The sequence below is a fragment of the Lissotriton vulgaris genome, chromosome 9 (assembly GCF_964263255.1).
Source record: "Lissotriton vulgaris chromosome 9, aLisVul1.2, whole genome shotgun sequence".
NCBI classification, from domain to species: domain Eukaryota; kingdom Metazoa; phylum Chordata; class Amphibia; order Caudata; family Salamandridae; genus Lissotriton; species Lissotriton vulgaris.
In genome coordinates, this window is record NC_141697.1 from 1,177,220,389 (window position 1) to 1,177,247,480 (window position 27,092).

At 45.4% G+C, this 27,092-nt stretch overlaps 1 protein-coding gene across 1 annotated transcript in view; it reads right to left on the minus strand.

Annotated features, from left to right (window-relative positions):
- SSUH2 (ssu-2 homolog) overlaps window positions 1–27,092 on the minus strand; it is a 143,211-nt gene that overhangs the window by 60,155 nt on the left and 55,964 nt on the right. Inside the window, exons 3-5 of the mRNA XM_086936861.1 lie at window positions 21,235–21,316; window positions 6,958–7,087; window positions 2,975–3,035 (exon numbers count right to left, since the gene is read on the minus strand). Of these exons, the coding sequence (XP_086792987.1) occupies window positions 2,975–3,035; window positions 6,958–7,087; window positions 21,235–21,316 (273 nt within the window). The remainder of the gene's footprint in view (window positions 1–2,974; window positions 3,036–6,957; window positions 7,088–21,234; window positions 21,317–27,092) is intronic.

Sequence of the window (27,092 nt, forward strand, 5' to 3'; positions counted from 1 at the left end):
AGGTGTTTATAAGGATCTTGAACATGATTCTTTTATGGATTGGTAGCCAATGTAGTGTTTCAAGTGGAGATGAAGCTGATGACTTCCTGGGCCATTTTAGCACTAAGCAGGCATGTTGTCCCATATGTAATTTGTGTAGAACCGACTTGTTGGCACCCACATAGAAGCTGTTGCAGTAGTCCAATCTAGATGTAATTAGGGCCACTGGCCTGCCTGTCTCACCGTGTTGGGGAGAAAGTCAAATAACTTTTAAAATTATTTTATTATATGGAAGCAGGCTCCAGCTACTGCTAGTGATTGTTGGTGAAAGGAAAGTGGTGAGACAAATTTGACCCCTAAATTTCTGGCTACCATTACTGTATTGGGAGGGGGCGGGGAGGTCGGAAAGCCACCATAGATTGGGGGAGAAGGTGTTCCCTTGTCCCAAAGGCATCATTTCGGTCTTATCTGAGTACATTTTAGATGATTGGCTTTCACCAGTGGAAAACTGCTGTAAGGCAGTGTGGTGTTTTTATCTAGAACCAAGATTAGCTGTGTATTGTCCGCATATGAGATGGTATTGATGTTAAAGGACGATATCAGACTAATCAATGGAGCCATATAGGCATTAAAGAGCACTGGGCTGGGAGTAGACCCTTGTGGAACCCCAGAAAGCAGGGGTTTTTCAGCTGACTGATATTGCCCAAAGGTAATGATTTGTCTACAATTTTGCAAGAATGATTTTAGCCAGGCCAAGGCAAGATGAGAAATGCCGTAGGATTTGAGAAGGTCCAAAAGAATAGCATGTGAGACCATATCGAAAGTGGCTGATAGGTCCAATAGGACCAATACAGGGTTCTTTCCTTGATCGAGGATGGCTTAACCGCATCGCTGCGGCGGCTTTTCCCGCTGTGTGCGGCAATTTTCAAAACACTGCGTTACATTCGTCATCAGCAAACGAGCGCCGTAGCTGATGACGAGCTGAGCTCGTCATCAGCAGCGAAGAGGTTATGGGATTCAGCAGTGTACATGAGGGCTGATTCTGTAGAGTGCTGAGGCCTGAAGCCTGATTGATTGGGATGTAAGATATGTGCTTCTTCCAGATAAGTCATAAGTTGAGAGTTGATATCTTTTTCGGTGATCTTGCTTAGACATGGGAGGAGAAAGAGTGGTTTCTTTTGCAGCGCTTTAACTGCACAGCAAGCTTCCATTCATTGGGAACTTTGGCTAATGACAGGGAGGCATTTATCATCTTGTTTATGACTGGCTTGACAGTATCAATCATCGCATGTAAAATTGAGGAGGAGCAAGGGTCAAAAGGGTAACCGGATTTGACAGCAAGAGTCGCCTGGTGAGTTTAGCTGGACTGAGAGGCTCAAAAGATTGAAGGTCTGGTCTGTTGCTACAAAAGTCGACCTTATTGTAGACTGAGGAGGAGGAGGGTGCTGGGAAATTATGTTGTAGTGACTGGACTTTCTGTTCAAAGTGATTCGTTATGTGGTCACAGAGGGACTGTGAAGGGGGGTGTCTTATTTAAAGGATAAGGGATTAGTGAAGGAGTTGACTATTTTAAAGAAAGTTTCTTGATTCGAGTTTGCCCTTTTGAGCATTTTGGTAAAATAACATTTTTTGGCTGCTTTGATTTGATGGTTGTAGTTTTTAAGGGCTATTTTGAACTGGGTTAGTTCAGTCTGTTCATACTTGTGTCACCATCTACGTTCCAGGTTCCTACAGTGACTATGTATTTCTTTCAGATTTTGGGTGTACCATGGAGCGGAGGGTTTTTTAGGCGGTTCGTTCTTTTGTGAGCTAGGGGGCGCAAAGCTGTCCTTCAAGGAGGACATCAACAGCGTAAAGCTTAGGTTGTCTTATACTGGGTCCCCTGACCACTTAGGCCTAGAAGCTAATGCTTCTGGATTAATATCAGGAAGGGCTGCCATATCTCCCCATCTGGGCTTGGTGTTGTGCATGGTGGGGATGCATCCCTTGAAGTTTTTTAGGAGCTGATATCTGATTTCCAAGGATATCAGATTATTATCAGACCAGGTGAGGCTTACTGGGGCCTTGACTATAAGGGTCCTAAGATTGGAGCTGATACCATCCAGGGTGTGGCCTGCATTATGGGTGGGAGTGAGTACCCGCTGCTCCAGGCCGAGTGTATCCATGATTTCATGGAAATTTATTGCACCCTGGTCATTTAGAGCATCTAGGTGGGTGTTAAAATCTACTAGCAGGGTGAAATTGGAGAATCTGAGAGTGAGTGAGCTCCAATGCTATCCAGGAAGGTTTTAGAGGGGCCGGGTGGGCGGTAAAGGAAGGCTCCTGCCTTTATTTTGCATCCTGCCAGCAGAGCCAAGGGAGGGGTAGGGACAACCACAGTGACACTGAAGCTGCAGCACCAGGGAGAAGGGGGAGTGGTGGGCACTGCTAAATGCGCATGATGGTTTAGCCAGCCCCACAGCTCTCAGTCCAAGTCTTATCGCTGAATCGTGGCGCTCAGATCAATCCCAGCGCTGCTATTCCCAGCATATGAACAGCGCTGGTATTGGGAGCTGGGAGCCAGCGCTGAATGCTCCGGGTTTCTGACATGGGCGAGAGGATCAGGAGGAAGTCGGCGGCCATCGGAGAAGATAAGTGTAGTTTTTTAAATTTTGTATTTGTCTTTTTTTTGTGTTACCTCCTTCACCCGCCTCACCACTTCACAGTACCAGCGGCCACTCCTGAGAAGGAGTGTAATAGCAGACGCCTGCTAGCTAAGTCACTTTTAAAATAAGCTGTACCTTTGCCTGCTTAACATACATAGGGGGGTGCCACAATTCACTTATAATCAATAAGACAGCATGCATAAACAAAATGTTTCACTACACTTCACTGAGAACAGTTTTACTGAGTAATGCAGGAAGTATTTCAACAAAGCCCTAGAATTAGTTGTTAGTTTTTATTCTGATCAGTTCAGAGAAGTTCAATATGTCTGACCTCGATCGCCCGTACTTACTGGTATAATGTTCGAAGGTCCACTCGCTTAACCTTGACTCGTTAAAGGTCTCTAGACGGTACTAGAAAATAGGAATACATATGGGTTGGAACAGTGACAAAGATGGACCATATTATTCATAAAATAGTGACAATGTGATTAAAATTATAGACACAAGAAACGGAGGGATCTCAGGCTGATTTACATATGGTTGGTTCCTGCCTGAAGTGGCACTGTGAGTAAAAACATAGGGCCTCATTTATGAGGCTGTGCGTCACTTTTACGCCGCCAGTGCGTCACTTTTTGTGACGCACCAGTGGCGTAAAAAATGCGCCTTGTTGCGCCATATTTACAAAGTGAGGCATCCAGGTAAACCTGTGCGCCACATTATACCTGAGGCAGGTATAATGTATGCAAGGGGGCGTATTGACGCAAGGAAGGGTCGTAGAAGTGACGCAGGGAAATCTATGAGATTTCACTGCACCACTTCTAGGACACAAATGCATCAGTTTCTTACGCCTGCCTCACAGCAGGCGTAAGACTGACGCAGGCCCTTTAACCCCATGTGAAAGGACACATTGATGGAGTTGCGTCACTTTTGTGACACACTCCAGCAATGCATCACTTTTGCGCTTACAGATACGTCAGAAATACTGACGTATCTGTAACTCCTTGCGACATGATGCGTCATATTATAAATATGACACATCCAGCATGTCTCAAGGAGGGCGCAATGAAAAGTGACGCATCCCTGTTTTCACGCAGTGATGCGTCACTTTTCATAAATGAGGCCCATAATGTATTGTATTGTGGCCCAGAGTATTTATCTGTGGCTGAGACTAATTCAACCATTCAACCATCACTTTACGTTTTTAGGATAACTACTATGTAAATGTGCTGTAATCATATTTTGTGTATGTAAATATACTCTATGAATGTCTATAAATCCAATGCAAATCTGACCATTCTGAACCTACTCTAGGTAACCATGATGTCGCTAAATATATAGTGAAACATAATTACAAGTCTTGCCTTTTTAGCCAAAAAAACATTACATTCTTGGCTTTATAGTTTCACTTTTAATATTGTTGGTATTGGCTCAATAATGTCGGCAATCAAAATGCTGTTAATTAAAAAGCCTGGCTCACAGTTTTACACATGAGATAGGGCACATGGCAGATATTAGCTGAGCCCATATTTTATGTCTTGTGGGATAGAACTATGTGCATTTTAAAGCAGTACTTCACTTTTAATACCCCCAACCCTGATAGGTGTCAGCTTTTCAAATCGCATGCATGAGTCGCTCATGAAGTGTAGGATTTTTGTAGGCATTTTGGTACGTATAGCCCAGTTTATCTGATTATAAATTCAGTATCACAAGCACAAGATACTGAGGGGCAGATTTACAAGCCCCTTGCGTCACTTTTTGTGTTGTATTGGTGGCGCATTTTACTGCTCCATATTTACAAGTCCTTGTAAATACGGCTCCTTTGCGCAGGGAGGCGCAACGAGTAGAAATGTATTAATTTCTCCTTGTTTTCCTTTCCCCTCTCTATGCGTGCTGCATTCTGTAGCACACATAGAAATCACCTCTGATGATTGTTTTTGTTCAGGAAGGTGTATCTTCCTGAACATTAACAATCATTGAAACAATGACTCTTTTCAACTTCTATGTGTGCTAATGCAGCACACATAGAAGTTGAACAACAACATTTCAGGTTGTTTTCGTGCAGGAAGGGAACCCTTCGTGAACAAAAACAATCTCCCTACGACGAAGGCATCCTTCCACCATGGCGTCTGCAGCGGCGCATGGCAGCAGTTTTTGCACCAGCGCAGGGGTTAGCACAGAGATGCAAAATATTGTTGAAAATATGTTGCATCCCTGTGCTTTGAAAGTGACTCAGTGCAGTGCAGCCAAATGGCTTGCGGAAGGCACTGAGTCACTTTCTTGTAAATCTGCCCCAAAGTAACCACCTACAGAGGGTGAGCTACTCCTGCATGGAACTGGTAAACTTCAAAGCTCTGATTCTTTAAAATATTAAAAAAAAATGTAAATAGAAATTTTCCTGCCTGAAATATGGTTTCGAATTTATTTGTCATTATTTCTGGTGTAGGAAATCTGGCTTTTGTGCTTGCTCTCACAGAATGTACGGATTTTTTATGGACTTTGATTTCTTGCATTTTGGCCGTCTGGGCAAATGGGAGGAAACACATGTCACTGGATGTGTTTTTCTAAAATAAGTGGTAACCATTTTGGACAAACTAATTGGCATATTTCGCGTTTGCTTTTACATAATCCCACGGTAAAGTTTGTTACCTACTTCGACCCTTTCGTTAACCACATGTAATACATAGTTATAGTTATTGATTTATATAGCGCTGAATCACCCATGAGGGTATCTCGGCACTTAGGCTGTGGAACCCTTCTTGGCTTTCCCTGTGAGAGGCGGAGCCAGGCATCCCAGCACTGGTGGGACTGTTGTGGAGATTAAGCAAGCTATTGCCCAGAGTTGCAGCATGGGGCCCATGATTAGAGATGGCTCCGAAGCGAGAATTATCGAGTCCGCGGACATTGATCCTAGACCCTGCCGCGTCGGGAATTGAACCCTGGTCCCGGGCCTGATCTCTGCTTCAGGGTCTGCCGCCTCTAACCAGTGAGCCACACTTCTCCACCCTTGTATAAATGCTGGGAAACAGTCATGTCTCATGGTGGGTTAGGTTCAGTGATGGAATCCTATCATCAATCAGTAGATGTTACATTAAGTGAATTGTAGGTGTGCATTCCATATCTAGCCCTGATCTGCATAAAAGTCACATTTAAAACATTAGTGTGACTACATCTTGTTTACAGGCGGTGACTTCAGCACCAGAGTCCTGTTACCAATTGTGTTGGGGTAATTTATAATGTGGAAAGGTCGTGCAGTCCTTAAAAATCGTGAAGGGAGATCGACAAGAAAGTGTGGCACCGCAAGCCCTTTGACTGCGCCACGCTGCGGCACTTTCACTGCACAGAAATGCGACATATTTACAAGAATATGTTGCATTCCTGTGCTCTCCCCTGCGCTGGAGCACAAACAGCTGCCAAGCGCCAGCGCAGGCACCCTTGCACCATGGTGCAAGGATGCCTGCGCCATGGGGAGATTGTTTTTGTGCGGGAAGGGGCACCTTCCTGCCCAGAAACAATCACTAAAGGCTTTTTCCTCTTTTAATGCGTGCTGTAGCACGCATTGAAAGAGGAAAAAACGAGGAGAAATGAAAACATTTCTCCTCGTTGTGCCTCCCTACGCCACCTCTAGGGTGGCGTAGCATTCAGACGCACCTCCAGATTTACGATTTCTCGAAAATCTGGAGATGTGTCTTGTTCCATGGGTTTGCGTGAGAACACCCACAGCAACACCCATGGAACACCCCTGCAACGCAAACTGCTGCGTGTGAAGGAGCCGTATTTACAAGGAGAGGAAAAGTCATGCAGGGTGGCTTTTCCGAGCCCCCTGCGCCACCCGTACGTCACGAAAAGTGACGTACTGGTGGCGCAGGGGGCTTGTAAACCTGCCCCGAATTTTCATAATTGGTTCTTGGATGAAAACCTCACTCGTGCTGAGTGAATCCCTGCAGCGTACTTAATAATGTGCTCTCACACCTTCAATACGGCTCACAATGGTGTAATTGAATGGGTAACTGCACCGGAACCTCCCAGAACCAACGCCATTTGTAGCTGTCCAGCCCCCGCCATGGGTGACATTTATCAGTCGGGAGAGAAGTTTATTGATCACAGGCACACAAAGACAGACAAGAGGACAGCTCTGCCCTATGTTCAGTAAATCCATCAGTAGAAGACAAAGGGAGGGGTTCACCATACTCAGAATGTCTAACAGTCAAGGGTGTGTCTTATGTAAACACTGGGGCTTGGCATTCATTCATTCATTCATTCTATCTTCTGGTCCCTGCCTCCCCATCTCAACGCACACAGAGTGACCACTATAGTAAAGCCCAGCTGTACTCACTCTGTAAAGGACCAGCCGTTTCAAGTCCTGAATGACAAGCTCCGTAGCAGGCCTCCTGCCGTAGCAACACCTGCCACTAACAAATTTCGAGAAGGCATCTCGTGCCATGTCTTCCGTCATAGCCGGAACACTGTAGATCAATGAGACATTCATTATGTTTGGAAAAAAATATTGGAAATAAGAAATTGCACTTTTGAGTCTGGCATCAGGACCGATTTAGAAGAATCTGCCAGAACTCATGAAATAATGAAAAATAATAACACACAAAATGATACATAATGTAAATATAGAGGGAGGGGCTTACGGTGAGTGGAGCATATGAAAGGGGGTGGCTGTGCACATGCAGGATGTTTTGGGTGTGGCAATGCTCATACCACATTCACGTGGTTAAAAGTAACATCTTGTTTTGAAATTAGGTGCTCCAAAGAATGCTACGGAGCAGTGAAAGTGAAAAGAGTGAATTTAAAGTGCACAAGCGCTATACAGAAAGCATATATATATAAATGACTGCTATGGATATATTTGTTGTTGCATGTCACTCAATGTCAGGGTGTCAATTCCCAAATCAAATTAAAAGACAGTCCTTAGTGGCAACGTGCAATGCATGCACAGAACACTGAACATAAATATGCATAATACTGTCATTTTTGTGAGGACCTCTGTTAGACCAGGCTTTTCCAGCGGGTTTATCCCCAGACTTTTTGCTTTTTGGCCTCCTGTTTTGGACCCTGTTTTTGCTGGTTTTATGACTCTGGGCTAAAGTGTATATGCTCTCCCTGTAAATTGTGTTTATGGTTTGGTGATTCCATGGTTGGCATCCTTGATTTACTGGTAAGTCCCTAGTACAAAGCACTGTGTATGCTCAGGGCCTGTAAATCAAATGCTGCTAGTGGGCCTGCAGCATTGATTGTTCCACCCACAAAAGAAGCCTAGCAAAAGGTTCTGAGAACTGCCATTGTGGTGTCTGTGCGCAGTTTGGTACTGCCATGTCGACCTGGCAAGTGCACCCACTTGCCAGGCCCTAACCTTCCCTTTTCTTACATGTAAGACACCCCTAGAGTAGACCCAAAGTAGCCTATGGGCAGGGTGCAGTTTATGTGAAAGGTACAACATGTACTGAGGTGTGAGACATGTCCTGATAGTGAAATACAATGTATTTTGTTTTTCACTATTGAAAGGCTATCTGTCCCATAAGATAGAATGGGAGTTCATTTATAAAATTTTATAAACATAACTTCACAGAGGAACAAGATAGGAAAGTAAAGTTTATTTTGCCTGAACACAGAATATATAGATGCATCTTTTGGTGAAGAAGATTTTTACATTCTGTGTTTGAAAAGACCACTTTTAGAAAGTAGGTGTTTTCTTGCTTAGCCATCCTGTGTGCCTCTGCTAGGTTGTGTAATGACTGTCTAGTTTTGGAATGACATGGGCTGGGGATGTGCATTCTGTTCAGACAGCCACTTTGGGGCGGGGGCGGGGGGGGACGGGTGAGGTGTGTCCTGCCTTTCCAGGGTGAGTCAGGGTTGGGCTAAATAGACCTGGTCTGCATTCAGAGTAGAAGGAGGAGATTTCTTTCACACCTATATAGGCCTGGTCTGCCTTTGACAATGCTGTCTCCACCTACTGCCAGGAAGCTGCACCAGAGAGGACAGAACTGGTTTTGGCTGCGCAAGGAGTTTCTCTGCCACCAGAGAACAAAGGAATGTGTGCTATCAAGAGTGGGGCCCAGACACCTGAACTTTAAATTACTTCTGGAATTCAAGAGGAACCTTTGTCAAGGAGAGGAGCTGGAGAAACTGGAGTAGAAGTACTGCCCCTTTGCTGTGTGGTGTCTTCGGTTGGCCTGCAGTGGCTGTTTCTGCCAAGGAAAGGACAAGGACTTTGCAGTTTGCTGTGTTCCCTGCTTGGGGAAGATCTCCAAGGTCTTGAAGTAGAGCTTGCCTCCTGTTTTTGAAGTCTCAGGATGCAAAGACTACACCCCCAACTCCTCTGAACTTCCTTGCTGGGAGTTCTGACCTTCCAAGAGGTGCCTGCTGCTGTTCTGGGCCTCTGGAGTTTGTTCCTGTTGCTGGGAGCTGGAAAAGTAATGCAACGAGGAGAAGCACGATGCATCCGCACCTGGTTCTGATGCATTGCTAAAGAAACTGATGCAGCAGAGTGCAGCGATCAACGAAGGCTGAGATCACTGCACCGATTCTGAAGCAGGCCCTGCTGTGCAGCTGCAAGAACCAACGCATTGTGGGACCGCGGCTAAAGAAACCTACTCAAGCATTGTTGCCGCCGCTGCATCGAGAACCAATATATCAGTGCATGCATCGCACCGGGGTGCCAAGTCAACAAGGACACCGGGGGCGCAGTAAGAAACAGACACATCACCTCCCCCTCAGTAAGAAACTGACACATCACCTCCCCATCAGTAAGGAACCGATGTATCACCTCCCCTGCGTGGCAGTAGGGAACCGACGCATCACCTCCCCTGGAGTAACGAACCAATGCTTCACCTTCCCCACACATAAGGAACCGACACATCATCTTCCGTGAGGCTGTTCTTCCATTTGATTTTGACACATCCAAGGTACTTTGTGTGGAAAGTGTTGCACCTATAGTTTATTATGGACAGTACTGTTTCTACCTTTTAAAAGTCATTTTTTTATTACTGTATTTTGGATTTTTGTTGTTTTGGTTTTATTTGGTTAAGATAAATCTTACTTACTTTTCTAAACTGGTGTGGTGTCCATTTGTAGTGTTTTCACTGTATTACTGTATGTGTGCGCAAATGCTTTACACACTGCCTCTGAGATAAGCCTGTCTGCTCATGCCAAGCTACCAAGGGGGTGAGCAGGGGTTATTTTAGAAGTGTATCCCCCTTACCCTGACTGGTGCAAACCATTGCCAATTAGTGATCCCCATTTCTAACAACCTCATTAGGGAAATCTTTGAAAAATACCAGAACTGTAAAGACGCATTGGCAAATCCAATAGGTCTGTGGTTGGGTTCCAGCATTTTTGTCGTTCTTAATGTTTGTTTTGTTTTGTTATGTTTTTTGCAAAACTTTATTGTTCTGGAAGCTGCAAGCTTAAAAACAATATTGCCTAAAAGCACTTTAGGGAACTACTTTCTGTGTGAAAGTAGTCCTTGTGAAAGAGCAGAATACTGTCACCCACCATATAGTTAATGGTGTAAGTTGGGTGACCAATTGCTCCATGCTGTAGTGGACAAAAGGAGAATGTGAATGAAACAATAACAGAGGATTAGTGGAAAAGGCTTTTGAAAGCCTCTGTAAGTAAGTATAGTTGCATCCAATTTTAGTAAAATCAAAAGGACTTGAATTGCACTTTGTTAAATCTTCTTTTAACCAGTCATCAACATGAGAGCCTGAGATGAGTGTTCGACAAATCACGGTTAGTGAATGATCAATGGGTAACCCGAATGCATTGGGCTTTGGAGGACTTCTTAGAATGCAATTGAGATATAGCTTCTGCTTTTGCAGTTTGTGGGGCCCTGAACATGGATGTCGATTCATCAAAATGCCGGGGGTAGCAGATGTGGCATCACATGCCATGTGACCCCCGCCTGCTGTCACAGGAAGTGAAATCACACATACTTTGACCTCGTGACATCACAGGAAGTGACATCACCTGCCCTTTGACCGACCCCGAATTGTTCACTTTACCCACTTTAAAATACAAGGAAACCTTAGTTGTACCCCGTAATCATGTGCTTACAAAGCACTGTTGTATCTCATAAGGCTAAAAGGCTGAGTAGGCCTTGTCAGTTCCTACAGCACAAGCAGGTAAACTGCTGAGTGATTCGCTCTGAAGATGGTGAATGTGATGACGGGACAGAAAGAGGTACAACTTTGCTTGCAGAATTTCGCAAAATTTATAAATATGTAAACACTAATTATTAAGAGAGCACAGAGTTAGAAGCGAAAACATGATTGAAACATCAGTGCAATGAGGACTATTTGTGTAGTTCCAAAGCATGTTATGGTAACCACTGCCTATATATTATGCCTTGGTTTCTGTTACCAATTTTAAGATGTATCTTTCAGTTTAAGAGTTATTGCAAATAGTTTACATCTTAAGTGCTCATGCAGAGCACATCATGGACATGAAATTCCCACTGTTAGTAACACAAAACCCACCCCAGTTTCAGTCAAATAATGCATCATGTGTTGCGACAAATCAGAATGTGAAATCATAATACACTTAACAGCTTCAACAACGTAATTGCTCGCTCTCTGTCCATCCACATTTGTCTGTTGCCTCAAAATGAACTTGAACATATTCTTAAAGCACATTTCATAACATTTTGCTTTTTCCTAAACCCTCTTAGTCTACCTCAAATAAAACCCATCATATGTATGCCATCAGGTGCAATAGGAGTGCAGTGGGTGAATTTACCTTCAGTTTCATTCATTCAGTCCATCAGATAGTGACTAGGACAAGGGTCCAGAGATTATGGGCATGTCATCTTCAGGGCACTCATCAGGCTGAGGGGGGGTGTAAGGCTTGCTTTTGTGGGAGCAGGTGGTTATCTAGTTTACTGCATGTTTCTGAATGGGATCGTCACTGCCAAGTGTTTTACAGTCTATGGGCCCGATTCACAGAACTAACTGAAGACAAAATCCTAAACTTACTACTTTTGGTATTCACAGAAGTTAGGATTTTATCTTAAGTTTATCTTAAGACAGACTTAAGATAGACTTAAGACAAAATCCTAACTTAAGTCTGTCTTAAGTCTATCTTAAGTCTGTCTTAAGACAAAATCCTAACTTCTGTGAATACCAAAAGTAGTAAGTTTAGGATTTTGTCTTAAGTTAGTTCTGTGAATCAGGCCCATTGAGCTGTTCCTCCCCTCCTTTGCTTAGACACAAATACTTAACTCCTGTCCACCAACACAGACACAGACCAACACAGGCGTCCTTTATTTGTTACAATTTTGTAACTAATGCACCTTCACCTATTGAGGGTGTCAAGCAGTATCAGAGCTAAAAAGCATTTGCAATGCAATAGGACTCACATTTACGCAAGACCTATTGCATTGGAAACCGGAGTGTTGGCGGGCAAGAAGGCACGAATGGGAGGAAGAGGGTGGAGGGTGCGAGAAGTCATTGGCTGCGGGAGGGGGCGGGAAGGAGACAGGAAGTAAAATAGTGTTCGGAGTAAAGGGGCCAGTAGCCATGGAAGGATACAAATGAGGACATGTCTGTCATGAGGAGGGACTAACAAGCCTAAAATCAATCGTAAGGCAGCATTTATGACCTAAGCCAATGAAAAATGTGGACGGAGAGTGGGCAGAGCTTCCTCGAAGCTTCCACACTATACTGAATACTGCATGCCTCGCAAAGCGAGCAGAGGATGCGCTGCAACGCTAGGTTCGACCTAAAAAGGGAAGTGTGCATACTGGCAGCAGGATCCTGCCAACTGAAGCTCTCTCTCATGCTTCTATTGAATAGAAGTTTTCAGGTACATTATTTTATGACTTGTGGAAACACAGTTTATTTTTGATATCAGTCATTGTGACAATAAAAAGCCTGTTTGTTAAGCCTATGTGGCTAACTGCTAAGATAAGTGTCTAACACTGCCCCTGTTGTGTTTTTTTTCTTCCTGCGGAAGCAGAGCAGCAGTGCCTTTAAGAAAACTGCTTAAAAAGACCATTCATTTAAACGATGACACAAAAGCAGAGGGAAAACGGTGACACTGATACAAATAGGGATAAATATTCGAACTTTGTGCGACACCGTAATATTTATAACTGAGGACGACTGTAACTAATCAAAAGATCAATCTCAAATCTCAATACCATTCCTCTTAACTGACTGCCTGCAGTGCCTTAAACTGTTTGTCGGGATGGGCTTTGCAAGCTGGTATTACCAAGCTGCACATTTTCAAACAAATGATGATAACCCCATCCAATAGAAACACAGCCAGGCAGCCCCTCATACCTCACGCTTGCAGAGAGTTGCCTGTTTCTTTCCCATGTGCCAGTGGCTCACTGTCCCTGCTTATTATAAAGCTTTGCATCGCAAAGTCAATGCCAGGGGTAGAAAAGGGAAAGCCAGGGGTCACAGCCTGCACCAAGGCACTTCGTTCATTGTAAAATGCCCTGGTTCAAGAGCAACGTATGTGGCCCTTGAAGTGACTGTGGCGCCCAGGCCCACAGCAGGCACAATGTATCTAACTAAAATCAAGCAATGAGTGAGTGTTTTCCTCCAGGCCCAGCTTGCAGGCAGGATTCATGATGTGAACCGTCGCTGCAGGCAGAGAGTCAGCAGTGCAATAAAGCCCTGCACATACTGATGGCTTTTATGCCACCAGAGCGCTTGGCAAGGCTGGCAGTGAAAGAAGCCAGGGATCTCAAGCAAGGTGGCAGGGGTAGCAATAGGTGGCATAGGGGGTCCCAGTTGCGACCCCCTAGTGATCCCTAATTGACGCTAATGGCCCAAAGGCCTTTTTTAGGGGAGAGGTAATAGTATTCCAGGCAGAAGTAAGGAACAGCAAGCAATGCAAGGTCTAGGGGCCGATTCACAGAACGAACTTAAGACAAAATCCTATACTTACTACTTTTGGAATTCACAGAAGTTAGGATTTTGTCTTAAGTTTGTCTTAAGACAGACTTAAGACAGACTTAAGTTAGGATTTTGTCTTAAGTCTGTCTTAAGTCTGTCTTAAGACAAACTTAAGACAAAATCCTAACTTCTGTGAATACCAAAAGTAGTAAGTTTAAGATTTTGTCTTAAGTTAGTTCTGTGAATCGGGCCCCTAGTTTCTTCAATCAACTTTGAATCAGGCAATGTCGGTGCATTTGGTGTCCCCTATGAGGGAATCTAAGAGCGCAGTAACCCAAGCTAAACATAATCTTCAAGAGCATCTTGTCTTCAGAGAGGTACTAAACCATAATACAATAATGCAAAAGAGATACGAGGAAAATGAACATATACCTAGATACCTGGCACCGTCAGCCTAGTGTAGATCTACCTGCACCACTATTAAGCAAATTCAGGATCTTGATTCCGATAGACTGGTGACCCAGCTGCAGGATATATTCAGTTCTTATTTAAACATCATACAAAGCTTTATTCTGACCCTTAGAATGTGTTACATGAGATGGTTGAAAGGAGGCTGAAAAGGCCTGGTACCCTCCAATAACAACTGATCAGGGGGAAGACAGGCTCACTTTGGCTGAGATCGAAAAGGCAGTTAAGTCCTCCTCCACTGCAAAAGCTTGTGGCGTGGTTGGAATTCCAGCAGAAGCGTACAAGCTATTTTTGCCAATGTTAAAAGGATTCCTTGTCAGGCTGTATAATACAATCTTGCAAGGGTTGAAGTCCCCAACTCCTCTACAGTCAGAGGTTGTCTGCTTTTTATAGAAAGGCAAGTCAGAAAAAGATATGAACCCCTATTGATCTATTAGTCTACTCAAATGCATCCAGCTGTTTCCTTCTGTAGCTTTTCTTAGAGAAGGCTTGGTGCTGTTCTTAGTTACTACCCCAATGAATATATTGTTGGACATGCTAAGTGTCTGGACTTCATCCTGCAGAATATTTCCAGGTTTCACTGTTTTTTATCCTTAATGTATTGATGCTTGTTGAAAACATCTTAACATACAATATCATATCAGTGCAACCACCAAATTAATATCCTAAGAAATATTAAACCATTCCTGCCCCCTGGGGATTTTGAATTAGCTGTACAATCTGTGGTCATCTCCTAATTAGATTACTGGAGTGTCCCGCTTGCTGGCCTTCTTAAAGTAAAGTTGGCCCCGTTAAAGGCTACATTGAACTCAGCGGCCAGACTCATAACAGGTTCCAGGAGAATCAATCAAATTACTCCAGACTTAAAACATTTTATTTGGCTCCTGTTTAAAGCCAGAATCCAATTAAAGATTGCTTGCATGACATACAATGCCCTCTAACCCGGAAAACCAGGGAGACCGGGAAGGTGAACCGCTGCTATATTTGCTAAAGGCGCTCAGGATCCTCTCAAAGCATAAAGAGGGATTAACCTTGGAAAACGACAGAGGAGGAAAAATACCGCCCTGCCATCAAAGGCGAGCCTTAATAAAGCCTGAGTATTGCATGACAAGTGTAATGAAAAGCAAAGCACGGCACACCATGCATTAAATTCTCTGACGAAATAGAGAGTTGAAGTTGAGGTTCATCATCTATTGTGACCCCAGGGATACTTATCTGGTACCCGTAAGATTGTAATAAATAAGAAAAAGAAGATTTGATATTTTTAAACCATACTGTCCTGAGGAAGGTGTTCTATAAAAACGAAGCACCGAAACGCGTCGACATACAGACCTTTTTATGTGTATACATTTTTGAAATGATGTGTATTGTGAAAGATGTACTGATTCACTATGAAATGTATAAAAATTGAGCATAATATCGTCACTGTGAATAATATGTGTAATTGATTTTAATGGATTGCTGACAAATATGCATTTATTTTAAATTTGAACTTCTTTTAATAAAAATGATTATGATACATACATGATTATGTTTTGATTAGAATGTTTACATAGGGCTTTGTATAGTCTGAAATTGGTCTAAACAAATGTTTTTTGTATTAATTTGAGTATATGAGTTTGAACACACAGAAAGGAATCTCCCCTTTTTTTGATACAATGCCCTCCACCACAATACTCCTATATACATGACCAAAAAAGTCAAGTTATCCGGTGGCAGACAATCCCTAAGTAGCACCGACTCCCACCTATTGAAACCACAGAAGTTTAAAAAAAAAGAAAACATACAACTTCTTCTTCTCTCATAACACTTGCATTAAAGTTGCACCACCTCAGTATATAATTTCATAAATATGCATAAATGTCAAAAGTTCATCCAAATAATGCAATTCCTTCTTTCAGGGTGTGTGTTCTTCTCTTTATTTTAAACAGTCACAGCCAACGCGTTTCATTCTGAAACCAGAACTTCCTCAGGGCATCTAACATCATATACTGTCAGTAAGATCATAGAATCGGATTCATTCCTTTTCATGGGTATACACTAAATCACGTAGCGAGAGCAAATCCAATATCTTGCGGCGAATTCTGTCAATATCCTGTAGTTCATTCACGGAATCCAAAATACACTCCGAGGTTTAAAATCCGCCTCCTTAGTATCTAGAGAAATGTGTTTTCACCAACAACTCTCGTGCCCAGCTGTAATATGGCTCTTGCGATATATCTTCATAGCGATGTGGGCACTTGTTCTATTCAAAAACGACCGCCAAGTATGCAGTCCCACCGAGAGGAATGAATCCGATTCTATGATCTTACTGACAGTATATGATATTGGATGCCCTGAAGAAGTTCTGATTTCAGAACAAAACGCGTTGGCTGTGACTGTTTAAAATAAAGAGAAGAACACACACCCTGAAAGAAAGAATTGTGGGGCATATTATCAAGGGATTTATCTCCGCTTTTTTGGCTTTAAAAGCCAAGAAAGCGTAGATAAAATTATCTCCCTATCAGCAACAGGGTGCTAACACGCAAATTCGCATGTTAGCACCCTTTTTCTCTACGCTTCCCCTTGCATCTCTAATGAGATGCAAAGGGGGCGTTCCAGAGTAAAATAATAGGAGAAATGTTGTTAAACGACATTTCTCCTATTATCAAGGATTTTTCTAACCCTGTTAGTGATGAAAAAAGCAGCGCTAACCGCAGTTAGCACTGCTTTTTTTACACCTGGTATTTTCCTGACTTAGCCATGATATCCTAAGGAAGGTGGATATCATGGCTAAGTTTGTGAGCCCCTATCATCAAGCTAACGCCAAACTTCGAGAGATTATCGTTGGTTTTCCAGCGATAATCTCTCATTTGGCAGTTAGCGCGAGGATTTTTATCTCTTCTGAGATAAACCTTGCTAATAGCAAGTTATCTCTGCGAGAATTTTCGCCGATGCATAGCGTTAAAAAATTCGTTGCTAAGCATTGTTAGCGATAAATATCGCTAATCGTTGGCAATATGCCCCTGCATTATTTGGATGAACTTTTGACATTTATGCATATTTATGAAATTATATACTGAGGTGGTGCAACTTTAATGCAAGTGTTATGATATTAGTTTACCCTGGGTCAGGATGGTGCTCTTGGACAGTGAGCATTGTTAAATGTTTGCACACAAAAAACAAAAAATAACTGTATTGATTTATTGGTAAATATTGTTCTGCATTTTGGGTGCCTGGTGAGGAGTTGGTCCACTGTCCGGTTCTGTGCAATTAATAAACTTCTTCTTCTCTGATCTTGCCCATAGAATTTGGAGCACTCTACCTCCAGAAAGCAGGATAAAACCCTCATCTGTCTACTTAAAAAATAAGGCAAAAAGCTCTTGATGCATAGATTCCTTCTTCAGCTTAGCTATCACTGGGTGGACTCCAGAGGATCTTAGAACTGATATGTTTAACAACATACTGTATATATGTACTTAATGATTATCTATTTTCAGACTGTCACTTATTTTTCTTTTTTTACCGCTTTTGTTTATTTTGATGATTATATGTACAGTGCTGACATACCCAGGAGAGTCAGGTTTGTGGTATATAAAACTCCAAATAAATATAAAAATGGATAAGATTGGTCTGTGTTCCTAGTTTCTTCTAGGCATATCTAAAGGAAGCTTGCTAACCCTATTACTGTGTGGACTGAATGAAAAGCATTGGGTGACAGTGCACACAGAGACAAAGTATATATTTCTATAAAGCACAAACTGGGCGTAAAGCTCTTTGGGTAAGGTTCCTGAGTTGATTGTTCTGCTCCATATGTTTGAGAACATCAGACCTTTGCTGACTCTATCTACCAGAGGGCCATGCTTTACTCAAATGAGATGAATCCATTGATGTTTCCTCAATTTCTTTTTTCACATAACAAAGATGGGGTTCCCTGTTCAGGGACTTTGACACTAACCTCACCCAATGGCTTTCCAACAGCGCCGACATCCTAGCACCATTGAAAAAACGTCAAATCAAACTAGGCAGCAAAAACGCCTCCTGGTTCAACGATGACCTTAAGAAATCTAAAAAACTCTGTCGCTCCCTCGAGAAGGCCTGGAAAAAAGACCCAAACACCAGCACCAGGGACGCCTTCAAAAACGCCACTCGCATACATCACCAACTAATCCGGTCTGCCAAGAAAGCCGCATTCAAAGACCGACTAGATAACAACACCCACAACAGCAAGGAATTATTCAACATCGTCAAAGAATTTACCAACCCCTCAGCCAACTCCAACGACGTCACCCCCTCACAAGCCCTCTGCGACTCCCTAGCTTCATTCTTCCACAACAAAATCGCAGACATCCACAACAGCTTCGACAACCGACCCGGACACCAACCCATCCAACCTCCTGCAGGACCTTCACCCCCCTTAAACATCCTTAATGACTGGAACCCAATCTCCACTGAGGACACCATCCGCCTGATGAACTCCATCCACTCAGGATCCCCACAGACCCATGCCCTCACCACATCTTCAACAAAGCAGACTCCATCATAGCACCACACCTCCGAGACGTCATCAACTGCTCCCTGAACTCCGCCACCTTCCCAGAAAGTTGGAAACACGCAGAACTCAGCGCCCTTCTGAAAAAACCCACAGCTGACCCCACCGAACTCAAAAACTACCGCCCCATCTCGCTCCTACCATTCCCGGCCAAAGTCATCGAGAAAGCTGTCAACAACCAGCTCGCCGCCTTCCTCGAAACCAACAAATCCCTCGACTCCTCACAGTCCGGCTTCCGAGCCAAACACAGCACTGAGACCGCCCTCATCGCAGCAACAGACGACATTCGTACTCTACTGGACAATGGAGACACAGTCATCCTCATCCTCCTCGACCTCTCCGCAGCCTTCGACACAGTCTGTCACAGCACCCTGATACAACGCCTCAGAAACATCGGAATCCAAGGAAAAGCACTGGAATGGATCACCTCGTTCCTTAACGGAAGAAGCCAGAGAGTCCGCCTCCCACCATTCAAGTCAGAGGCCACTGAAGTCATCTGCGGCGTACCACAAGGATCCTCACTCAGCCCCACCCTCTTCAACGTATACATGAGCCCCCTCGCGGCCATCGCACGCCAACACAACCTCAACATCATCTCCTACGCTGATGACACTCAACTGATCCTATCACTTACCAGAGACCCTAACACTGCCAAAACCAACCTACATGAAGGAATGAAAGAAGTAGCCGAGTGGATGAAGCATAGCCGCCTGAAACTGAACTCAGACAAAACAGAAGTCCTTATCTTAGGCACCTCCCCCTCCGCCTGGGATGACTCTTGGTGGCCAGAGGCCCTTGGAAAAGCACCCATCCCGACGGACCACGCACGGAACCTGGGCGTCATCCTGGACCCCACACTCTCCATGAACAGACAAGTCAACGCCGTTTCATCATCTTGCTTCAACATTCTTCGCATGCTCAAAAAAACATTTTGCTGGATCCCCACCGAAACTAGAAAAACGGTCACTCACGCACTAGTCACGAGCCGCCTGGACTACGGAAACACCCTATACGCCGGTACCACCGCAAAACTCCTGAAAAAACTCCAACGCATCCAGAACGCTTCAGCCAGACTCATACTAGACATCACGCGTAAAGACCACATCTCTGGTCACCTGAAAAGCCTCCACTGGCCCCCCGTCAATGAGAGGATTACTTTCAGCCTCCTAACCCACGCACACAAAGCACTGTACGAACTCGGACCCGAATGCCTTAACACATGACGTTCCTTCTACACCCCCTCCCGCCAGCTACGATCCCTCAACCAAGCCCTTGCTACTGTACCTCGCATCAACAAAACCACCATGGGAGGAAGATCCTTCTCCTACCTGGCAGCTAAAACCTGGAACTCACTTCCCACTCACCTTCGCCTCACTCAGAACCACCTAGCATTCAGAAAGCAACTTAAAACTTGGATATTCGACAAGTAATTCCCCACCCTTCCTCAAGCGCCTTGAGACCCTCTGGGTATGTAGCGCGCTATATAAATCACTTGACTTGACTTGACTTGACTTGACTTGACACTTTAACACTCAAGAAAATGGCATTTTTTTACGTCTCCCTCCTTTTTTCAGTAGACGTCTATGTCCTTTTGCCGTTTCATTGACAGGTCATGGGTCACAAGAGAGATGTGGAAGTGTCATTTCGAAGCTGCATCTTTTGGCAATGTTTTTTCCACGTTTAGCTTTAGTTAATTGTAGTACAATTTTTATGCCATCCTGGCAGGCCCTTGGACAAACATTCATAAATTGGCTTGGGAAGTACATTCTTGAGTAAAATATGTTTATTAACCATACATGGGTAGTACTTTAGATGGCCAGAGCCTTGTAGAGTAGTTGATAGTCCTTGGAGCAGGAGCCAGGTGCCATTCAGCTCCTCATTTCAGCATTTTGCAAACCAGGGGGCAGATTTACAAGCCCCTTGCGCCACTTTTGCGGCATTTTTAACATGGGAAAAATGACGCAAAAGTGGCGCAACTGGCTTGTAAATATGCCCCCCGGTATGTATAGCATGTAAGATGGATCATTTCACGAGTTCCCTGATGGATGCTCTACACTGAGCAACTCTTTTGCAGCGTTTTAAAGTTCACCAGACAATAAGTCCATCCAAGTGACAGCCCTTTTAACATTTGTGACTACGGTCCCTAAGTTCATACTATGCATGGTTAAGAGTTGGTGTTAGGCAATCAGAGCTTTCTTCAAAAGCATTGTCAGCACCGCATTTTTAGCAGATGGGCAGAAGAACCAGATAGCAAAGATACAGTTAGAAACACACTGGAGTGTTGACAGTGGTACTTCAGATCTTGAGGTTGATGAAGCATTAACATACGGGATGTAGCATGCTTGTGTGATATATAATACATACACGTAATGCTTAGTAATGCATTGCTTTTTGGACAGAATAGAACGTTAACATCAATGGAATTTTTAAACATATAGGGGCATTTTAGCAAGAACCTCATTAAAATGATCGCCGTTTTAGCGTCAGGAAACTGCCGCTAAAACGGGGATAATGGGCTTGATAATATGCGTTATAGAATTCCAATAGAAGCCTGTGTTAGATGTCCTGCACATCTAACCTGGGCTTCTATTGGAATTCTATAACGCATATTAGCAAACCCATTATCGCCGTTTTAGGGGCAGTTTCCTGCTGCTAAAACGGCGATAAATTTAACGAGGTTCTTGCTAATATTCCCCCATAGTTTACTCGTTCCGAAAATGCATCATCACATAGATAAAGGGGAGGGCAAAAAATCACTCACCTATACTGTAATGTTGCCGGCCAGTGTGTCACACCACTGAGCTTTCTCCATTTATCCAGAGTTGGAGGGTGTTGAATTCCTCCTAAATGGAAAAAAGATACACGGTGTACCTCTTGTTTTTAATAATAGTATTACAAAATATTTTGAAAATCCATGCTGCTGCCCAGACCCTACTAGCCCACCACTGCCCAAAATATGAAGATCAAAACATTAAATCATACAAGATGGAATCGTAGCAACGCCAAACGTACTGTACTGATTATTTCTAAAATGATTGCAATTTGTGAATTTAAAAAAAAATCAATTTACCATCGGAATTTTAATATTTATAAAGAATTAGTTGCTTTTCTTCATGTCAATTCTCACTATTTTCACAAAACACTTATGTTGCATAATGACACATTTCCCCTCTGCTTGATAGTGAAATTTCAGAGGTGAACGAAGTCCATTTGCACTTTTAGGCAAAAAGGAACATTTAGCACCCCTTCCCATGTTCTGACCTAGGGTGAATAATACTGACCCATCATTAATACCTACACTCGCACAACTGGAAACAACACTTTGGCTCAAATCTTCTTGCCAACACCCATAACTAAACAGACTTTCAATATCTTTCAGATGATTTGCCATAGTAAAAACATATTTATTTGTTAAGGAATGTGCTGTCAATTAATGAGTATTAAATGCTGTTATTGTTTATATAAATATTTATTTATTTATTTATTTTGCATACTTATATAGCGCTGAACCTGTCACCCAAAGGGCATCCTGGCGCTTTGACTCAGTAGGCCGAACCATCGATGCGGAGCTTAGGCTACTCTACAAAACAGATGAGTTTTCAGCCCTTTTTTGAAGGCTGGAAATACACCCTGACTTCTTAACGAGAGCGGGAGGGAGTTCCAGAGCCTGGCGGCTGCAAAACTAAACAACCGTCCTCCCATCCTTACTCTCTGCACTCTGGGGATCGACACAAAGTACGCAGACGAGGAGCGAAGGCTCCGAGATGTGGTGTACCAGGAAAAAATATTCTGTAACAGCACTGGGCCCTGCCCATGTAAAGCTCTAAAAACCAGACAGGATGCTTTAAAAAGGATCCGCTGATGAACCGGCAGCCAGTGTAAATCCTGTAGTGCCAGAGTAGATGAGGCAGCGCGCGGTCGAGAAAGTGCCAGCTTGGCTGCCATATTCTGAACCCGCTGCAGCCTGCCCACCAGCGTTTTAGGCGCCTCCAGAAGTAGTGCGTTGCAGTAGTCCAAACTACTTAGGATCAGACCCCACACTACCTCTGGCCTAGCCTGGGCTGGAAGAAGTGGCAGGACCTTCCGCAACATCCGAAGCAACGTCATGCAAGTGGCTACGGACTTGTTTACGAAAAGATCCAGTTGAAGGTTGGGGCGAAACATGACCCACAGATTTCGAGCAGACTCTGCAGCCGTCACTGTCCCAGAAAAGGAAGGAGGGCAAAAATCATCCGGAAGAACACGCGGTACACGGTCATTGGAGCAGTAGAGTACCTCCATCTTAGATCCGTTGAGCTGGAGGGAGTTGGAGCACAGCCAGTTTGATGAGGCAGTCAGGCAGCGGTGGAAAGTCTCTAAAGGGATGGCATCTTTGCCCTCCAAGGAGAAGACCAACTGGGTGTCATCTGCGTAATTAAGCACCGATATACTAAAGGATTTTATCAGTTGGATCAGAGGGCGGAGGTACAGGTTGAATAGTATGGAGCTGATGGCCGAGCCCTGTGGTACCCCCTGCCCGACTTTCCGCACGTCCGACTTAAAAGGCAGCAGAGCCACTACCTGTTGTCTGTTGTCAAGGTAGGAGACTAACCAGTCCCTGGCCAACCCCGTAACCCCTCTCTCCTCCATTCTCTTGATGAGGGTGGAGTGGCAGACCGTGTCGAACGCGGTCGACATGTCGAGCAGCACTAGAAAGGCTGCTCGACCTGTGTCGACCCGCGAGCGAAGATTGTCTAACACGGCCACCAGCGCTGATTCTGTCCCATGCGCTGGCCGAAACCCAAACTGGGCCACATCCAACCATTCGTTATCCTCAAGAAAGCTAGATAGAGAGCGGGTAACCAACTTCTCCAGGATCTTAGCCGGAAAAGGGAGCAGGGAAATAGGCCTATAATTTGACAAACAGGTGGGATCAAGTGAGGGTTTTTTCAGGAGGGGAGAAAATACCGCTAGTTTCCAGCTCTCTGGGACGGTTGCGGTAGCAAGCGACTGCTGACAGATGGAGTACAGAGGGTGAAAGAGTTCATCCCGGAATGCTTTCCAGATTTTATGCGGAAGAGGGTCCAACGGAGAACCAGATGATACAGTCTGTGCCAGTTTACAAAACTCCTCAAAAGAAGGCAGAGAAAAGCAACTCAGCTGAGGATGATTGGGAGGTTCAGCCAGAATTCCCCGACTGAGAGGAAGACCGTTCCGCCAAAAAGGGCTAGAGCTAAGAGGTTCCTCAGTAGCTTCCAAACTGAGATGCCGACAACTCTCCCGAGGTCGACTGGAAGACACTTCCAGAGCTCCCACACCGAGAGAAGAATATCTCGGCGGGGTCGACTGGAAGATTCAACCGGAGCTCCCGGGCTAGAGGAGGGGCGGCTCAGCTGAGGTCGACTGGAGGCCACTTCCGGAGCTCCCAGGCCGAGAAGCAAACTGCTCGATCGGGGTCGACTGGAAGGTTCTACTGGAATTTCCATGTAGACTGACTAGGTGTACTGTCCAAGGAAGTCGACAGAGGTAAAGCTTCCCCCGCAAATCCACTTAGAATCGTGGCGATCTTATCCTCAAAGGTGGCTGCCAGGGAATCACATAAAACCTGTGAGACTGGAATAGTATTCATGGCACCAACCGGATGGGAAAGGTCATTCACAATCTTAAATAGGGACTGAGATTTATTAGTTGCCTGGTTTAGCGTATCCTCCAAATAAACTGCCTTAGCACACATAGGGGTCGATTAGGATGGCGGACGGAAGAGCCACCGCGGCCCGTGAGTAGGTGGAAAAAGCCTTTTCCGTGTCCGCCTGCCGCGGATACTCCGTCCGCCATATCAGGATAGGAAAACTTGTCAAATTTCCGTCCGCGACGGAAAAGCACGCTCCGCCGGCCAACTACACACGACCACGCGGCGGACGTAACACATCCGGACGCACCGCCGTACGTACTGACGACTAAGACCGTCCCCCCAATCAAGATGGCGGAAAACACACATAAAACCGCAGCGGAAAAACAACCTGTCTGAACACGTCGGAATCCCCACAGCGAACACAGGTGACATAGCCGAGATACCCACCGCAAGCTGACCACCACCATGGACCCTGCGCTACACGCTTTCCCGATGCTCTTCGCGATCCACCACGTCCTAGTCATGGCCTACTATGGACGACGACGCAGGTAAGGCACAAACCATTGGCTGTCTGGAGGTGAATACCAGCAAGGGACGTGACGTAGGGAGGGGGAGTGTCATGTCACCGTAACCACTGATGAGAAGCAAATACGAATACACATTTGTAGTACGCAAGCAGGAATGACAACGAAAAACCACGAGATTTGATAGACCACCTTTATTTCACAAAATAGGGGTTTAATCACAGTGTATGCGTGAGCATGGGCAAAGTGGGCACCAGAGCAGGCACATCATAGCAGGTAACGAGAGGGCAGTATGCAGTATCAGAGCATCAACAGGGCATTGTGCATAACAGAGCAGGTACAATAGAGGCAGGTAACGAGAGGGCAGTATGCAGTATCAGAGCATCAACAGGGCATAGTGCAGTACACAGCAGGTACATCAGAGGCTGCACAACTACGTGTCCCTACCAACCCGTCACAGGAACCACAAGAGTGCCACGCAGTTCCCAATGGACACACCATGTGAAGTAACATTTCAGTGAAGTGTACAGCACCTCACATCACAGAATCAGGGGGACTGCGTGAACTACCTGCCTCGGACACACTGGCAGCACCAGCAACAGGAGTGTGAGACACAGTCACAGCCCGAGTCACACACACATGGGCCACGGACCCAGACACACTGGCAGCACCAGCAACAGGAGTGTGAGACACAGTCACAGCCCGAGTCACACACACATGGGCCACGGACCCAGACACACTGGCAGCACCAGCAACAGGAGTGTGAGACACAGTCACAGCCCGAGTCACACACACATGGGCCACGGACCCAGACACACTGGCAGCACCAGCAACAGGAGTGTGAGACACAGCCACAGATGTAGTCACTGACACGTGAGCCACTGACCCAGACAGACTGCCAGCACCAGAAACAGGAGTGTGCAACACAGCCACAGATCTCCTAACTGACACGTGAGCCATAGACCCAGATACACTGCCAGGACGTGCAACAGGAGAGGGCACAACTGACACTGTGCCACCATCTGATACATGAGAGTCAACTGCACCAGCGCCACTGGGACAACTGAAATGATGAGCCACAGGGCTGTATGGGCCAGGAGGCAGGGTGGGCCTGGGAGCTGGTGATAGGTCATCTGGAGCCAAATTGGGGTTGGCAGGTGTCAATGGTGTGTGTCTGCGTTTCTTATGGAGGTGTGAGTGCACCCTGGACAGGACTGGACTGCCAAGTGGCGGGGACTCCAAAGAATCACCACCCAGCATAGGTGGAGCAACTGCTGCCGGGGATCTGGTTTCTGGGGACGTGCTGGAGCCTGCTTGTCGTTTGCTCTGTGCCTGCCGCCTGGACTCGGAATGATGTGTAATGGGGGATGCAACAACAGGGGACACCCACCTCTGCTTCTGACTGGCCTGGATGGGAGTGGAGGTATGGGGGGACTCCGCCGCGGAGACATTAGTTTGGCGTTCAGTAGTAAACATCAGCCTCAGTGCAGCCAGGGGTGAAGTATGCCTGTCCTTGATTGCGCCATTGTCCATGCTAGATGCCTTGTCCGTAGGATGTGCCTTATCCTTAGGTGGAGTGTTGTCTCTGGATGTAGCCTGTGCCCTGCTCGCCGCCCTGTTCCTGCCAGCAGACTTGTCGTCTGTGGTGCACCTGTCTCCAGTAGACACCTGCTCTCTGTGTGTGTCCATGCCCTTGGGAGTGTCCCTTACCTCTGCTGTGGGCCTGCTCTTGGGAGTCTCCCTGCTCTTAGTAGGTGCCTTAGTCTTTTCACTGTCCTTGGGAGTGTTCCTATCGACCGCTGTGGGCCTGCTCTTGGGAGTCTCCCTGCTCTTAGTAGGTGCCTTAGTCTTCTCACTGTCCTTGGGAGTGTTCCTATCGACCGCTGTGGGCCTGCTCTTGGGAGTCTCCCTGCTCTTAGTAGGTGCCTTAGTCTTCTCACTGTCCTTGGGAGTGTTCCTATCGACCGCTGTGGGCCTGCTCTTGGGAGTCTCCCTGCTCTTAGTAGGTGCCTTAGTCTTCTCACTGTCCTTGGGAGTGTTCCTATCGACCGCTGTGGGCCTGCTCTTGGGAGTCTCCCTGCTCTTAGTAGGTGCCTTAGTCTTCTCACTGTCCTTGATAGTGTCCCTTACCTCTGCAGTGGGCCTGCTCTTGGGAGTCTCCCTGCTCTTAGTAGGTGCCTTAGTCTTCTCACTGTCCTTGGGAGTGTCCCTTACCTCTGCTGTGGGCCTGCTCTTGGGAGTCTCCCTGCTCTTAGTAGGTGCCTTAGTCTTCTGACTGGCCTTGTCCAAGGAACAGTCCATGGACATGTGAGTATCCCATGCCTTGGGAGTACCTTTTGTGTTGAATGCCTGTGTAGCTCCTGAAGGCATGTCCTCCAACAACACTTGTGGATCCTGTGTGTGTACTCCAGTGCATCTGACGTCGTCTACGTGAACAGATGTAGGTGATCTAGGGGATGTGGTCTGTGCCCTGCGTGCCCTGAC